Source organism: Cyrtonyx montezumae, unplaced genomic scaffold, assembly GCF_038088225.1.
Source record: "Cyrtonyx montezumae isolate F1298 unplaced genomic scaffold, pur_monq_1.0 scaffold_10, whole genome shotgun sequence".
Taxonomy (NCBI): Eukaryota; Metazoa; Chordata; class Aves; order Galliformes; family Odontophoridae; genus Cyrtonyx; species Cyrtonyx montezumae.
Genome location: NW_027071826.1, coordinates 39,648,562 through 39,666,571, shown reverse-complemented (window position 1 = coordinate 39,666,571; position 18,010 = coordinate 39,648,562). Strand labels below are relative to the sequence as shown.

The following is an 18,010-nucleotide window of genomic DNA, read 5'->3' as shown; positions in this document are numbered from 1 at the left end:
AAAAATAATTCTGGAGAAAGTTACTATAATGGGAAAAGTTTGTGTGTCAGCATTACTCACTGTGAGTAAGGGTTGCAGAACCATGATGGAAATGGGATTGCACCTGGCTTCTTAGGGTGACAGCTTCTAACAAGTCTCTGGTATTAACAAATGGGGTGTAACACAATTTCATGAAGGGACAATGCTCTTTAGTCTATCTCAACTAGTTATATCACAACAGAGGGGTCTAGCTAGCAAGTTCTTAGGAGAACAAGGACAATAAACTGGGCTGAAAATCAGCAATTAAGCTCAGCTTAGATACAGGATTGGTAATAGCTTTGAAGAGTTTGCTGAAGAAGAACTTGCAGCTGTTTTCTGAGTATCTACTCATGACCAAAAAAAAAAAAAAAAGAGAGAGGCAGAAAAACAGAAGTCACAGGAAAGGAAGGGAGAAATGATTTGTGCTAAAGTTTTCCATCCTTATAAAAATTCAGTGCAAGCTTAAGGGCATTCCATGGCTTTGGGTTGAGTCAGTGAAGTCTCATGGTCTGGATGAGATTAACGATCATGACAATTCAGGCATGTTTAGTCCTTTTTTCTTTTTTAAGAGCTATTATTAAACAGTGTTGTCTTTCAGCAGCAGCAAATCATGTGGGTGTCACAGACAGATCATGCCTGTCAGTCCTTGAAGACTGCCAAACTATAGGAGGGGGCAGCAGGGAAGGCTTGGGTGCTGGTTGAGATTCTGCTCTGAGTCCATTCTGAATCAGTTCATTTGAAACTTCGTATGTAGTGGAGGGATCAGTAACAGTCTGGCACACAACGTGGAGACGCAATGTAAGAACTCTGGGGTTTGATTTCCAGGTTCCTTGACTGACTGCATAGTTCTGGTCAGCGTGCTCTGCATCTGTATTTTGTCATATTTGATATGTGGAAATTGCTGCCTTCACAGAGGAGATGCTGGGTTTATGCAACGTGTTGAGTCCGTGAAATATTATGTGAGATTTAGGCATCACTGTCATCCTTTTTTCACACTCACCGCTTCAAAAACAGAAGTGCCTGTACTGCAAAAGTGTTGCCGACACTTTTAATAGCAGGTTTAGAAGATATAGTCAAAATAAGAACAAACAGAGCTCTCTGTCTCAACATTATTTTTGGGCAAAGTGCCAGCTAAGAGAATGGCCTCAAAACCAGTTTTGCAAATGAGATTGCCACATGTGTCCCTGGTGTTTCCTGGCCAGCCACGTGATCTCACACACTGCATGGATACAGCTTCCTGGGAGCCTCAGTCCTTCTGCAGTGCAGATGTTCAGCACATGTGCATTGTGCCTGGTGCTTCCCAGAAGTGTCCTGGTGTGCAGGATGTATGCTGTTGGGGCAAGCTCAGCATTTCCGTGGAAAGCATGCATGTGCAGAGCTGTACCGTACAAGTAGTTCTATTAAGCTCATTTGTGTAAAGATAGCTATTTATTTTCAGCAGTTGGATGTTAAGGAACAGACTGCCTCAGAATGTGATTAAATCATGACTGGATCTCTGGGTGGTAACAGCACCTATGTTATGTTTAAAAGCCATAAATGGGCTGAAGTTTGATGACAACTGAATCAAATTCGCTTTAAACAAAAATGAACTTCACTTAATGCTTCAGCAAATCTGTTATAGGCTGCAGGATTCAAATGTTACCCAAAACATGGGGATGTGGAAGGATGCTGCCTTCACAGCAGAGGTTCTTCAGAAATGAGCCTAAAGTTGTTGGCAGAAATGTTGATGTTCCAAAAAAAACCCTAGTTCTAAAATGTTAAAGTGAATTTGCTACTTTAATTAACTAATAATTTTTGCGTTATGACCTTCAAATATGATATTATCTAGGGCTTCAGAGAGTATGCTTATTTATTAAGAAACTTTGACCTGTCTTGTTCTACAGGGGAGAGAGAAGCATGAAGGGAAAAGTAAAGAGAAAGAGATGACACATCTGAGTAATTAATGCATAATACAGCTGCTCATTGGACATCTTCCCCTATAATGTCAGGTTTTGAATCTGGAATGTTTGGAGCCAAAGTAAAAGTCACTCTGGTAGCAGCTGTCAGAGCAGCTCCATCATATAGCTGAAGCCATGAGCCACATCCTTCTGCACAGAGTAGCTCTTAGTTGCACTGTCATAAGAAAACATCTGTTGGGATCTACAGCATGAATGCCTGTTGAGTACTTCTGTGACTTACAGGCACATTGTGTCAATGGCTTTTGAGCGTGTTGTGCTGAGACTATCATTTTATATTAATATACTAGCTTCTCCTCAGACTGTGAAACTCAGACTTGTTGCAAAATGTTAAGGCTTCCAGAGAAAAAAAGTACATTTGTTAGCGTCCTCCTCCTTCTGTACCAGCTCCTCATTCTTGCCTTAAAAACCTCTCCTGACGCAGTTGTCATCAAAGAAAGTTTTTAATAAAACTATCTTTCTCTGGAAGAAAACACGTGCCAAAAAAGACATTTTGAGAAAACATGTTAGACTTGCAGAAATTTCATAAAACTTAGATATGTGCTACCATGGTATTTTTGGATAACAAGTGTTTAAAGCTATTAATAACTATAATTAAGGAGATGTTACGTAATCTGTATCAACTTTGTACGCATGAAGTGCTGTTTTCAATCTATATAACTGGGTAAGGTTGGAGTGGGAGCGATATTTCTGATATCCTTCTTGTGAAAATGCAATCCAAGTAATGATAAGGATTAATTCTGTTACCTACAATAAAAGCGTTCAAGATTCGATGTACAGCTATTGTACTCTTTTGAACAAGTTGCCACCAATACTATTGGAATCCTACTTACCTTGCAAATGGTAGTTGTCTTCTGATATGCTGTACAGTCTGTATCTAATCTGCTATTTCATCTTCTTGATTGCTGCCTGTGATAATTTCCTGTTACCTGTGGACAGGAGCATTCCTTGCAGTGAATACACATGAGCAGTGAGTAGATACACTGTAGATGCAATATCCTCAGTTTGCCAGTGAACAAAAGCAATGGAAAAAAGTGTGTACGTCTTGATTGCTATAATTTGCTTTCACATTTTTGCTTTAGATAATGATAGCCAGCCTAGCATAAATGGTGTTAGGAAAGTTGCTAGTTATTCACATAGAATGTGTCAATGAAAAAGTGCATGAATTGCATTTCAGATGTTTTGGGAAGACTGTTGTTGTATGGCATCTTCTATTTGAAATAGATGGGGCAGACACCCCCTTTTTAATAATTGGCCCATTTTTCCTTTTCTTACACATGGAACTCACATTGAGATTAAGATAAAAACAATTCCTACTCCTCTCTTTGCTAGGAATATCAGGCTGCTCCTATTAAGCATGCTCTGCAGTTGTCATTCTAGTCTGGAGTTGCTACCACACTTTTCTCTTGAGGGAAAGGTGGGGTAGGAACAAAGTTATTTCACATTGCTTTGAAGCATCCTGATCTTTCCATGTTTTCAATATCCAAGTTACTATCGTTTTTAACTCTTTCTTCACAGTTTTTGCTAATATAAAAAGGTCAACAGAGGTTCATATTTCCTCTCATTTTACTCAGGCATAGACTTTGCTCTGTTTGTACAGTCTTTTCACAATTCAGCTGTTGTACTGTGTCGGCAGCATCTTTCCAACAGAGAGAAGCATATTGTGATCTCAGTGTCCAACTCCTTTGCCTTTCATTCAGTGTCTGTAGTGGCTTGAACAAGGCGCTCCCCTCCCGTAGGCTTTGCATGTATTGCTTATTCAGGGTTCCCAGGGTGAAGGCCAGGAAATGAATTGCACAATAGAGCTATGGCACCCATGTTACTTTTTAAAATTTATTCATAACTCTTATTCTCATGCTGCTTGCCATCTAAAGATACTGCCATGTGCAAACTTGCACAGTATTATTGAAAGTCCACCTAGTACACTTTTTACTACTGAAGAAACTTACTGCAGTATAAAGTATAAGTAAAGTATAAGTTCTAACATGGATTGACAGTAACATGTCTGCATTCAAGAATGAGCTCAGAGTACAGCAAGAGAAAATCTTGCAAAATGAGGGGAAATACTGTCAAAACTGAGGAACAAGCAGAAAGAAGTTGATTCATGTGTCCTTGTATGTTATGGCCAAGATTTTTCTGTCTACTGGCAGAATAAGAAGGGCTTAAAGCTTGCCTTTCAGTAAGCATTTAACAGTGTTATGTTGTTCTAGTTCAGAACATCTGTGCAGCTCTCTTTGGTTTCACATCAGGTAGATCCCAGTGCAGTCTCTTGGCTTTAACGTGGTCACAATGAGGTAAACAAGAAACCTTATGATCATAAAGGTTCTGATTATGCCATAATTTCATCTTTAAACACTTCTGTTTTGAAAAAATATTTTCAACTACATTTGAATATTAGTTGTTTTTTGAAGTAATGTAGTCTCAAAGACTTTCACAATGTATTTGTATCTTCTGCATTGCTATTGTTGATGATAAAACATGCCTTATTGGTGGACTAGCATTTTTGGTTTTTTGGAAAGGTTGCCATGTGTCTGAGCCCAAAGAAGGGAAATATGGAGAAGGTGATTTAATTCAAAGTGCTAGCTCTCTCTAAATGAATTGGTAGCTACTATTTGCTGCTGGCTTGCCTTGGTAGCAATATACTTGAAAATAAATCAATTTCAGCTCTTCAGTGAAGCATCAAGTCCAATAATTTGCAATTTTCTTTCAATCACAGAATTCAATGTAAGTTGCAGATATGGAGGAGTGTTTCATGTGGAGAAAAATGGTCGCTACAGTCTCACACGAACTGAAGCAATTGAGCTCTGTAGAGCTCTCAATAGTACCTTGGCAACACTGGAGCAATTTGAAAGAGCTCATGAACTTGGATTTGAAACTTGCAGGTAAAGATTTTTTGGGGCAAAATAATGTCTTATGACAAGACCAATGATAGTGTAATAGTTACTTTTGTTTTCATATAGTTGCTAATTTGATGTCCATGTCATTTCTGAAGTAAGTTATGTGATGTGCAAGCCATCTTTCAGCATGTGTACATTTGCACTGGGTCCTATAGTAAGTAAGTCTTTGACTGAATATTCTTTTTACCAACTATCTTGAAATCACAACCTCCTACAGATAAAATGTAAAGATGATAGAAGATTTTGAGCATAAGAAACCATATGATGTTCATATCATACTGTGTCACTGGCTAATCAGTAAAACAATTACATACAAAACATTTGTGATATTAATTAACCTGATGTAGAGTCAATAGAATATGTGGTATGAGGAACTCTTTCTTGTCAACCAACACAAAGAGCATAAAATGGTGTTGAGGATGAATGACTGACATCCAGTGAAAAACAGGTTGACAGTGTTGGTACATTATTAAAATTTGTGAGAACTTTCAGAAAATAACCTTTTGTTTTTAAGGTTGAAATTACAGTAAGTAACTCAATTACCCTTTATAATTAATGCTTTATAGGGAAATAAATGTGATTTATAGGAATTCCTCTGTTTAGCGAAATATACACAAAGACATTGAAAGCTGACAATAATTTTGGCTTAAAAAATCTTGCAAGTGTTGGAGTAGATTCTCTGTCTCACCTAAGCTTCATCAGGATTGAACATATTCCCCAGGGATAATATCTAGTTCAGAGCAGTCCAGTGGTCTCTAAATAGGTCACACTAGAAAAACGTGTGATCTTGTTATTGCACAAGTCAACCTAAACATTCACATTCAAAGAGTCTGATTTGGAGAGCTGTAAATTTGAAGTGCTTTTTCTCTCTTTCTTTTTTTTTTCAATCACGTAATAGATTCATGTTGAGCAGCTTTCAACTGCATAAAAATTTAAAATAAACAGCAAATATAGAAGAATTGACTTTATTACTCACCAGCACAGAAAACTTCAGTGTACATTTCTCCAAAATTTTAGTTTACATTCTTGAATTTGTCACTGAAATTGTTCATGTCTTAGCAGAGGACAAATTTGGATATGTAATGCATATAGAGAAGATTCTTCCCTTCCTCCCTGCCTGCCAGCCCTCCCACCCTCTTATTTGCTGATGCTACATCAGAAATCCTTGTCAGTAGAGTTTAGCTCTTATCAAGCTTGAGTAGGAGAGAAAAAATAAGTAGTATATAATAGCTAAAATATGTCTGGAATGGTGAGTAAGATGAATCAACAGAGCATAAGAAAATAAGGTGATTAACAGATTAAACATTGTCAACATTATAGGCTCAGTTGGGAGTGAAGTACTTTGTAATTCCACCTACAACAGAATTTTAGAATTGCAAGTAACTCTGTACATTATACATGCAACTGGAATGGGGCTCACAGATTAAAAAACTGCTAAGCTATGAAATTTATTTGTCCTGATGACTGTACATATTAACAAGTAAAGCAAAAACCAAACCAAAACTGCAGTTTCATTACCACTCTTTCACCCCTTCGAGCTAAATTCGTTGGAATTCATCAGGTGCTACAGGATTGCAAAATAGTACCAGTGTGCTGTGCATTAAGAAGCTCTGTTAAACACAGACTTCACTGAAATGTGCAAACTCGGTCCACAATTGCCACATTTTCCCATTGTAAGAAAGAGTAGGAATGTGTGGATCAATGACTGGTGCATCTGAACATTTCACTAAGGCATCTGCTTAGTAGAAACTTGTGTGCATTTTGTAGTTATTCTCTAAATTTGTTAAAGTACTATAACATTGAGCCCCAAACATTTCTTTGTTAAATGGCACTGGGGGTAGTATGTTATGCTTAAAGTAATGTAAAAAGTAAGGAAAAAGAAGTCAGACTAGGGCATCCTGTGATATATCCTCTCACTGAAAAAAAAGCACACTTAGCTTTCTAGCCCCTCATTTTCACTGCTTTGCTGTGGAACCGAGAGTCTTTAGCTAATGAGATCCTCAATTAAAATAGGTTTAGCTGTACACAATACATTACATGTTCTGGAACCTGATGGAGCTATGTGTGAGAAAGAAACATTCTCTGTATACAAAAATTAAGCATAAATGCATGCACCATTTTTTTAAGATGAAAATAATGGCTTATTTGTATCATCTTAAATTCTGAGACATCTTGAGCACTTATGCTATCTGATGTTGTATCATATATTACATGGCGTGCTTTCCTCTGTACTTTACAGGTATGGTTTTATAGTGGGGCATATTGTTATCCCACGAATCAATCCATATCATCTTTGTGCAGCAAATCATACAGGCATTTACAGGCTTTCATCAAATGCAACTGGCCGGTATGATGCATATTGTTACAATGCAACAGGTATGTAAGTATAGTTATGATGTTTTATATACAAATTAAGTAACAATGGCATATAATTCTTGCTTAAGGCACTGGAGCGAGGTCTTCTATATTAAATAGAAACTATTTCTCAACTGAGAAATGCATTTTGTCAGTCTCTAGAAGGGCATCTATGGCATCAGCACACTTAATGATCCATCTTTGTGATTACACACAATTTTAGAAATTTTCTGTGAAGTTTTCTGGATTGTCAGATAAAAAAATCAAACATAAGCATTTTTAACTTCATCTAACAGCACAATGATTAGAAGAGGATCGAGTGATTTTTAGGAGTATAAGGAAGCTTTCCAATCAGTTCATTTTGATAAGTCTTCCAATCTAATTAGTAGTGGTATATACAAGACTTTTTCTAATTTTCTTAAATTAATATTTTCTATTTTCCTTCTTTTTCAGAATCAAGGAGCAAAGCGTGTGAGCCTGTTGAAAGAATAGATACTTCTTTCCTCAGTAATCAGAGTGACATAGGTATTGTACTTACCAGAAAGCCTTGTATTTTTTTTTCATTTTTTAGGATCTGGTTATCTTTTTTTTTTTTTTACATGAACAATTGTTATTTTTAAAAATCAAACCAAGCAAGAAAAAGAAGTATGAAGATACTGTAGGTAGTTAAAACAATTAATCACTCATCTTCCTATAAATCATATGGGGCTTAATTTTATATGAAGTGTTACAAGGCATGTTTTATTTGTCATTTTTGAACAGCAGATCTGCTAATGTCTCTTTGACCTGTAGGTCTTTGTTTAAGACAACAACCCTTTAATGCTTCCTTTAAATTTCTGGTTAGAAGAGTCGCCAGAAGTGGAAGAATAAATTCATAATAAATTACATGTCATAATTCTAAAATTCTTACTGACTTCACAGAAGCCAAGATCTTATGTTCACACACAAACTGATCTGATCAAAATATCAAGATATCAAAATATTTGCATCAGAGTAGCCCTTATATGTTTGACAATTATGTACATTAAAACATTATGACATTGCATGTCATCAAGTGATGTGTAATCTGGATAGATTGGATGAGATGACAAAAACAGAGGAACTGTTTATTTTTACTTCTGTGTTGTTCTAAGACTCAGCTGTCTGTCATAACTGTCATACAGCTATGTACCTCCTGGTTATCAACAGCTGCCATGTTTACTCTTTCCAACAGTTATTGACAATGAAGATGGCTCACGTTATAATCCAGATGGCACACGTCATAGTGGAGACTCCTCAACCTCAGGTGTAGATGATGAAAATTTAGGTAGTGGATCAATACATGACACAACTCCAGGGGATACCTCTATCAGGAGATCAAGTCCTTCATATTATGGAAGTGTTACTCCTATCTCCCATATGCCAGATCATTCTTCTGGAGGAGGTGAAAAAGAGTTTCCTGTGAAACATTATGGTAAGGACATTATGCAACTACATCCACTTTAAAATGCTGTGTAAAGAATTACAGTGCTAGGTAAGGGAAATCATGAGTGAAAGGGAAACACTTTTTCTAATTTAAATCACTGGGAAGTAAAAAGAAAAAGCGTGTTTCTGGTTAGAAAAAAGCAAGCAAACAAGCAAACAGAACAACACCCAGAAACTTACTGAATGTTTAAGGATTTTTTTCTGCTTGCATAGCAGTACAAAGCAGCCATGCATATGCATAGTTTCCTATATGGGAACATCAACATCTTCTCAGGATGTTAAGAATAGATGTTCCTAAGAATTTGCTAATGTCCTTGACAAAATGATGATTTCAGTAGAAGAACCAAAAACACGTTTAGCAGTGAAAATAGATAGGTTAGTGGCCAAAAGTTTATGGCTATCTAGAGGTAAGATAGTATCTATCTGTTGTCTAATAGGGTGGATTGAGATAAGGTAATAAATAAGAGCAGTATACAGTACAAGTGATTTCTCTTTGCACAAATGCAAGGGTTTTTTAGAACATCTTACTACAGTATGTTCACAATACATAGAGTCATAAAAGTGTCCAGTTAAAATGTTATAAATACCTTCTTCCTTCAGGTGGTAGAACCAAATTCTAATTTTCTAAAGAGTTACCAAGTACAAATACCATACTCAGGCATTCAGCAGGGTGGCAAATCAGTGAATTAAGGTGCCTTGTCTGTATTTTGCTTTCTTGTGAAGGTGCTGTGCACTTGATTTTATTTTCTATGTTGCTTGTGTATTGGAAATGATCGGGGTCTAAAATACCAGCTCCCGGTGAGCCTTGGTGAAACAAATATACTCTAAGTACAGTGATGTTTACTGTGTGACCTCTGGCCATAGGCCAGATCACCAACAATGTACCAGTGAAGGATGTCAATAGTCTGCATTGTTACCCTCCATTAATCCTGGCATTAAAAAAAATATAAACTAAAAATGGAGCAGTGGAATTAGGATTATAAAATAACATTTCATTGGTGGCATATTAATGGGATCTTCTACTTGCTTTCTGTGTAATTCAAATCATATATGGGGAATCTTAACATTTTCTTCCTGAGCAATTAGGACCAGAGCCATTCTCCCAGGTGTATGCCATGTAGTTCAATTGCTTGCCATGACAATTCTTATCAGCTCTGCTTACTTGCAGTTTAGTTCTTTAGGCTAAAGCTCAGAATATTTCTCAATAAAGAGGGGAGTACAAATAACTTCACTTGTTGCTCTAGATTTCTGGTGCAGATGCTACACATGTACAATTAGGGCTTGAATCACACAAGCAGATCACTCATAGATTGTTCATTATCTCTGTGATATATATAGTTTTTGAAATTATTTATTTTGGTATTATCTTTGCTATGTTAGTAAAATAAGAATATTTAAGTTTGAATCGTGTGAAGAACCTGTTCTGTAGTTTTCTTCTCTTAATAAATGAAGGAATGAAGCTTCCAATATAGAATAATTGAAGTAGTTCTGAGTAAGGAGTTACATCTCAGCTAATAAAATAGTAATGATTCATCCATTTCATGCAGATGATGAAATTTTCCCTACATCAACTGATATCTTGACAACAGCTGCTGATTTCCCCAGAGAAGATGTTGTACAGCATCCTACAAGTACTAGTAAGATTTATGCATTATGATAACTACATCAATTAATTATTGCATTTAAACTGCTTTCTTTTTCCAGCAGTGCATTCTGGTAAGTGGCAAAATGCACATTTTGTCCAACCTTGGAAAGACCTGAAAGGATACTAATTTCTAGACTGATTAAACCAGAAATAGACAATGAAAGTATTTTTTTCCCCTTATTTAAAGAGACAAGGAGAACCAAATTATTTGTTTTTTCTTCTCTTCTGAAAAAAAAAAAATAAAAGAAAGAAAGAAAAATAGAAAAAAGAAGATATAATTCCCTAAATCTGAACTACTTAGACAAAAATAACTGTGGCTGATTTTTTTCCATCCATACATATTAGACATTCTTATGCTCTGGTGAATTTTCCTTATATTTGGTATGAAGCGCTCTCTGAAAAATCTCATTACTGAAAAAAGGCTTTAGTCCATTCTTTGGCTGATTTGATAGGAATGCACTGATATTTTATATCTGGAAGGAAACTATAAATCCACATTCATCACTCAAGTAAATATGTTCCTAACACTTGCTGTGGAGACCATTCAAGGAAAAATTGAATAAATGTGGGGATGAATAATAGTTACGCTTCTACTGAATGTTTGCTACAAAATGCACTGTACTTTGGTTCACCCATAGAAGTTGGTGAAGTCAAGAAACAAAAATTATTCCATCATGCCAGAACAAGAACAACAAAACAAATAACAACTAGCCCCTCTAGTTCAAGAAAGTGAATTCAGTTATTTCCAGAAATAATAACATGTAGGTAGGAATCAGATGATGGCTAATCAATGTGTTAGTCATCAGTGATTTAATTTCAGTATATCATCTCCCATGACACAAATTCTAATAGCAGATTTCCTTTTTCAAATAAACAACATACTCACCTCTTGAGAGATGCTATAGACAAAAGCTTAATCTACCTTGTTCACCAGTAAGTAGTGTAAGTGATCTTAAAGGATGGCCTCAAAATAATCTTTCTTCTATCAAATCATGTTAATTTGTCAGTATAAGTTGAAACTTGATATGTACAAAAGCTCTGCAGCTCTATACTTTAGTTATTTTTCTTGTTGATAATTTTGATCATAGTTCCATCCCAAAGTCCCAGATAACTTATTTTGTGTTACTCAATTGCTCAGAGGCCAGATTTTATAATGTCCTGATCTCCTGATCTTGAAAAAGGCAAGCCATCCTCTCCTCCTGCCCTGAAATGCCTGAACTCAATTTACACCTATTTTCAGTTTACCAACTTTGAATTTTGTATCTTAAAATTGCCTCTCAATTCTGTAGGAATACCTTTCTTATTAAAGAAGATTTTAAGGCTTGGAGTGGAATAGAAATCTTAAGTTTTTAAATTAATGAACTACAACCTGATCAGGCTGATTGGGTATTTTCATTTCAGATGGGCATATCTTCAGACCTCTTGATTTTCATAAGGTCTTCAGACCTCTTGATTTGTGTAAGATCATCCAGACACTCTGCTTGCTCCACTTCCACTTTTTCATTCAAAGCTGTTTTAACTATAGGCTTTTTTTTTTTTCACTCATCTGAGGATGGGTCCAATAGTTCACTGCATAATTTATGTCCATATGCAACCCACAGGGTCAAAAGAGAGACAGATTTCCATTGAACATGTCAGGTACTGCAGGAATTCTGTATCTTATTGTAAACGCTCACTGAGGACAAGTGTTAGTACGTTTTTATGTGGGAAAACTAAAGTCATCATGACTGAATTATAGCAGGAATGGCATTTCCAAATGCCAGTATTTAATTTTTTGTTTGCTAATACTGCATTCAGATTTATCTTATACTCTTCAGTATTCAAGCTACTTCTGTCAAATTCTTTCCTCCTATGAATTTGTGGCAATTAACAGATATGGAAAAACAAGAAGATTCATTGCATTTACATTGCTATGAGAATATCACTATTTGTGAATATTTGTGTAATATTTCCTAACTCTTCATGGATTAAGAGAAGTTTCCTCCTGAATGTAACAACAAACTTATGAAGCACTTTTACTCAACATCACAAACAAATTCCACTATAATACAGTGATCTTTTTCTAGACATAGGGAGTGATGGCATCAGGTAAGCACATTATTAATACTCTAGGAAATGCATCAGATTTGACTTCAGTGTTCATTATGTCTTAATCTAGTCTTCTTTGCAACAGCTATGCAGAAGACAATATAAAGGGAATGATTCAACTTTATATTGTTCAAAATGCTACAAGCTTTTAGACCATTTGTAATTGATTTCTGTGTGTGTACGTGTATACAACAATAAACCTTCTTATTAGTTAAATTTCAGGACAATTGTGATAACTTTACAAAGATTTCTTAGGAGTTATATCTTAGTTGAACCGTGAGAGGAATTTTCCATGTAATCATGTGTAATTCGGAATACATAAAATTGAAACATGACAACAAATATAGTTATAGAATGTATCAAATCTCTTCTAATCAAAATATTAATACTCAACCAGATTATATCTGTTGAAAATTGGCAACAGTTGTAATTTTAAGTGCTGAGGATTTTTATGCATCACAGGTCTATCCATTTTTATTTTGAAGATTGAGCACTATCATTTGTTTATGGTATCAGAGTCAGAGTAGTATTAAATACGAGGAGTAATTAGTAGTAAGCATGAGAAGAGAAAATAATTATTCAGTTAGGGACAGCTTATCAGAAAGGCACAAACTGTTAAGTTTTGCTTCCATAATGGCTACTCTTCGTACAATTCCCGTTTTAAGTCCATACCTTTTGTAGTTAACAGATAAGAAAACATAAGTAGTGTAAACAGAAGAATATCAGTCTATCCTATTGATTATTGGAACTTTGACTTCTAGATCTTGCAATTTTCAATTCTTACATATATTGCACAAAAATAGCTCTACACTAATGTATGAGAGGTCAGTTCCCTTGGCACCTCTCTGAAATAATTATTCTTTCTGTTAAGAGTATGCAATATGACTTTTTCTAGAAGATATAGATGTAAGATGGTTTGAATGTGTTAAAAATATTCTTATGAGATATTGGCCAGAATAAAAATGATAGCCAGGGAGATATTTTGAAGCAGATTTTGCTTACTTTTGTTCAGAGTGTACAAACAGAAGCACAGTTCTTGTAAGCTCTGTTGTTCAGTTTATTGCTGAATAATGTTATTAGGACATGCTCAGGTTTCTATGACTCTGTGATTCTAGGATGGAGAAAGACTAAATGATAAGCTGGATTTCTTGAGGTATTTCATCCTTGGTGCACACATTATTATTACCTTTGTGTGTCAGAAAGGGATGTATTTCACACACAGGACATATTTAGATCTGTTGCACTTCTTAAGCCTGTGCAGAATTCATTGACTTCACTGAACTTTCAGAGCTGGCATTATAATCTTATACTTCAGCAGAATGATTCAAAATTCTCTTACACTAAAATGATTGGATATTTTTGCTATTGGAGGAATGTAATGATACTGCAGGTTCATACATTCCCTTTGTGCTCACATCTATCTCAGTGGCATAAGCATGCTCAGGGTGCTGGTGCTAGTGGCCTTGACTTTGCTGAAGAAAATAAACATCTTAGGATAATAACAAGTTCTTGGTTCAATGAACCATGTCCTAACAGCTCCGGAGCCTCATCGTGACAACCTGGAGAAAACCACCACCCAGTCTTGGTGGAATCTGTTTTCAAACCAGTGGTGGTGGTCAAATCCCAGAGAGAAGACCCAAGAACCCACGCAGGCAACAAGGGGTAAAGAACATCATGCTAAGATGGTGCTTTTTATAAGGGCTAAATAACCAGCGTGCCAAGGCAGCAAGATTCAGAAATATTAATTGGAGGATGTTTACTGTAGGCAGTATGCGTTACTGATTTTCTCTGTAATGTTTCTGAGGAGGGAAAATAAAATAATTATAGAATCATTAAGGTTAGAAGAGACCTCAGAGGTCATCTAGTCCAGCCTTCAAACCGTCATCACTGTGCACAGTGAACCATGACCCAAAATGCCACAGCTACCTGTTTCTTGAATACCTCCAAGGAATGTGACTTCATCAAAACCTAGGGCAGCCTGTTCCATTTCATCACCACTCTCTTGGAAAATATCCAAACTGAATCTCACCTGGTTCAAATATTACCTTTTGTCTATGAAAGTACCAAATTCTTCTTTTGTGGTTGTATGTAAGGAAGCAAAAGAGCACTTGTCCACATTATTCATGAACTACTTATCTGAGAGGGTTAAACATGTGAGATATCTTGTAAAGGAACTATGAGAGTTTTTAACTTTCTACCTTGAAGACTCTTTTGAAGGAGATTATTTTAATGAGAAAGAATTGAAAGAGAAATGAAGAGTGTGTTCTCACAGCAGTACACTATACTCACTCTAATTGAACAAGACAGGTACCCATTTGTGCTGTGACCTTTAATTTGACACAGAAACATAGCTAACAACAACACTGGGGTAGCTTCAGCAGGGCCATGGTAAGGTGATGAATGTCTTGTGGGAGGAAGGACAAGCAGGAGATATGGACCGAGGCAAGCATGGCGTGGTTCAGTCTCCTGTGTGACTGTAGGCCACGTGCTGGGGAGGCAGCAAAGATTTAAGTGGTGTCAGCAGGACATCTTGCAGGTTCAGGCTTCATGTCACGTTTAACATCACCACAGCAGATGTGACCTCGAGCGGCAATGGTTCAGATGATGAAGACTCTTCAGAGGAGATGGTTTACCCAACGGTATTTCCAGGATGGGAAATAAGTGTAGCCAACAACAAGTATGCTGCAAGTACTAGTAAGGAACTTTCTCTCTCTTTGGATACTTTGCTCTTGTGGTTTTCAGTTTGCTTGCTCATCATTCCCTTTTCTGCACAATCTTCCCTTCTTTCACCGTAGCAGCATTTGGTAAAGAAGTAGCTGATGTTTTAGTCAGCTCTTGCTTCAGGTAATTCTCCCATGCCAAAGGAAAAGCTCATTAAAATCTTGTGAGGTTCTGATCCATAGAAGGGGCTTCTTTCAGTGCTGCTTGAATTTTTGTCTCATTTCTGTATGCATTGGATTTCCAGGATTCCCTTAAGTGACACTGTGATGTATTTGTCTTGTATGGCACAGTGGAGGAAGTGGGAGTAAAGTCCTGTGATTTCTCTAAGTGGAAATCTATTTCCACCCTTAGTGTTTGTCACAAGCAATGGTTTGGTACTATTTGAAATACCAAATTCTGAGAAAATGTTGCACGGTTGTAATGTGATAGAGGTGAAGTTGTGTCTACCGAATTTGCTGGTGCTTAACTCATAGTTGTTTCTGGTGTGGAGCTGGCTGTCAGCAACTGACCAATGGGAGTGCATGTGTTTTTGTGCAGAATGGCTCAGGTCTTTGGCAGCACTGGTTTCAGAGGACTATCAGTGGAAGAGAATGCATAACCATTGGGTGTGCTTGTTTCTGGGTGATCTTTCCAGCTGTTTGCATATACTCTTTTCTCTCTGAGTTGTTTTTCTTTCAAGACCTGGTGGATCTGGAGATCATCTGAGGCTATCTGCTCTTTTTCCTGCTGGCACAGTCTGCAAGGGAATCATTAACACTGCTAAATGCCAAGGAAAGACTCAGAGGGTTTTGTGATGGCCTCCTCTCAAGTGACCGTGTTCATTCTTTGGATTGCCACTAGTCTATCTTTCAGCTATCTTAAGAGTTTCAGGAATGTAATGATCCCCAAGCTCATACATTCCCTTTATGCTCACATTCATCTCAGTGGCATAAGCATGCTCAGGGAGCTGGTGCTGGTGGATTTGGCTTTGCTGGAAAAACTGGGCCTCTCAAGAAATAACAAGTTCTTGGCTCAACGAACCATATCCTAACAGCTCCGGAGCCTCCTCGTGACAACCTGGAGAAAACCACCACTCAGTCTTGGTGGAATCAGCTTCCAAACCAGTGGTGGTGGTCAAATACCAGAGAGAAGACCCAAGAACCCACACAGTCAACCAGGGGTAAAGAATGTTCTGCTAAGATGGTGCTTTAACTTTTGTGATGTAACAGCCAGCTTCAGAAGCATTAATTAGAGGATGTTTACAATTGGCAGTTTGTGTTGTTTCTTTCTGTAAAATGTGTTTAAATAGGAAATAATATATTTGAATCTTTCTGGGAGACTGTGTACTTGATAGTGACAAAGCACTTCACATAGCCAGTGGTTAACAAACATTTAGAGTATGTATTACACCTCAGAAAAGAAGGAACTATTGAATTCCTAACATCAGTTAATTACAGCCCACTAGTGGCCCAGACAGAACATTTGTTTTCTGAGATAAAGAAGTTAGATGTTATTACTGAGATGAATACAGGTTGAAAATGAATGACTTGTCGTTTGAGAAATCCATTATGGCAATATATACTTAGTGCTGATAACAATTAGGAATATTTGAAAAAAATGTGGCATTAAGTACACTGTCATAACTTCTTCTTATACAAACAACATGAAGTAGAATCGTATACAGTTTTGCTTCTATGGGCAACCTGGATTTCTAAAGAAATGAAAGCTGTGAGAGAAAAAAAAAGATGGAATTATGAATTTATTTTTGAAAATTCATTCATCCAAATCCACAACCTTTATCAAATTTTGCTGAAATTATCTAAATTATTTGTCTATAACCCTGCAAAAATGAATCAGATATCAGTGTTTTGACTCTGTATACGGCACAGAAACATAGCTAACAACAACACTGGGGTAGCTTCAGCAGGGCCATGGTAAGGTGATGAATGTCTTGTGGGAGGAAGGACAAGCAGGAGGTATGGACCCCGAGGCAAGCATGGCGTGGTTCAGTCTCCTGTGTGACTGTAGGCCACGTGCTGGGGAGGCAGCAAAGATTTAAGTGGTGTCAGCAGGACATCTTGCAGGTTCAGGCTTCATGTCACGTTTAACATCACCACAGCAGATGTGACCTCGAGCGGCAATGGTTCAGATGATGAAGACTCTTCAGAGGAGATGGTTTACCCAACCGTATTTCCAGGATGGGAAATAAGTGTAGCCAACAACAAGTATGCTGCAAGTACTAGTAAGGAACTTTCTCTCTCTTTGGATACTTTGCTCTTGTGGTTTTCAGTTTGCTTGCTCATCATTCCCTTTTCTGCACAATCTTCCCTTCTTTCACCGTAGCAGCATTTGGTAAAGAAGTAGCTGATGTTTTAGTCAGCTCTTGCTTCAGGTAATTCTCCCATGCCAAAGGAAAAGCTCATTAAAATCTTGTGAGGTTCTGATCCATAGAAGGGGCTTCTTTCAGTGCTGCTTGAATTTTTGTCTCATTTCTGTATGCGTTGGATTTCCAGGATTCCCTTAAGTGACACTGTGATGTATTTGTCTTGTATGGCACAGTGGAGGAAGTGGGAGTAAAGTCCTGTGATTTCTCTAAGTGGAAATCTATTTCCACCCTTAGTGTTTGTCACAAGCAATGGTTTGGTACTATTTGAAATACCAAATTCTGAGAAAATGTTGCGCGGTTGTAATGTGATAGAGGTGAAGTTGTGTCTGCCGAATTTGCTGGTGCTTAACTCATAGTTGTTTCTGGTGTGGAGCTGGCTGTCAGCAACTGACCAATGGGAGTGCATGTGTTTTTGTGCAGAACGGCTCAGGTCTTTGGCAGCACTGGTTTCAGAGGACTATCAGTGGAAGAGAATGCATAACCATTGGGTGTGCTTGTTTCT

The 18,010-nt window shown here is 37.1% G+C and overlaps 1 protein-coding gene across 1 annotated transcript in view; it reads left to right on the top strand.

The window, feature by feature from the left end:
* The window catches only part of CD44 (CD44 molecule (IN blood group)), a 53,359-nt gene that overhangs the window by 16,709 nt on the left and 18,640 nt on the right, over nt 1-18,010 (top strand). The window contains exons 2-10 of the mRNA XM_065755000.1: nt 4,690-4,855; nt 7,110-7,246; nt 7,679-7,750; nt 8,439-8,678; nt 10,237-10,326; nt 13,959-14,084; nt 14,994-15,116; nt 16,177-16,302; nt 17,245-17,364. Of these exons, the coding sequence (XP_065611072.1) occupies nt 4,690-4,855; nt 7,110-7,246; nt 7,679-7,750; nt 8,439-8,678; nt 10,237-10,326; nt 13,959-14,084; nt 14,994-15,116; nt 16,177-16,302; nt 17,245-17,364 (1,200 nt within the window). The remainder of the gene's footprint in view (nt 1-4,689; nt 4,856-7,109; nt 7,247-7,678; nt 7,751-8,438; nt 8,679-10,236; nt 10,327-13,958; nt 14,085-14,993; nt 15,117-16,176; nt 16,303-17,244; nt 17,365-18,010) is intronic.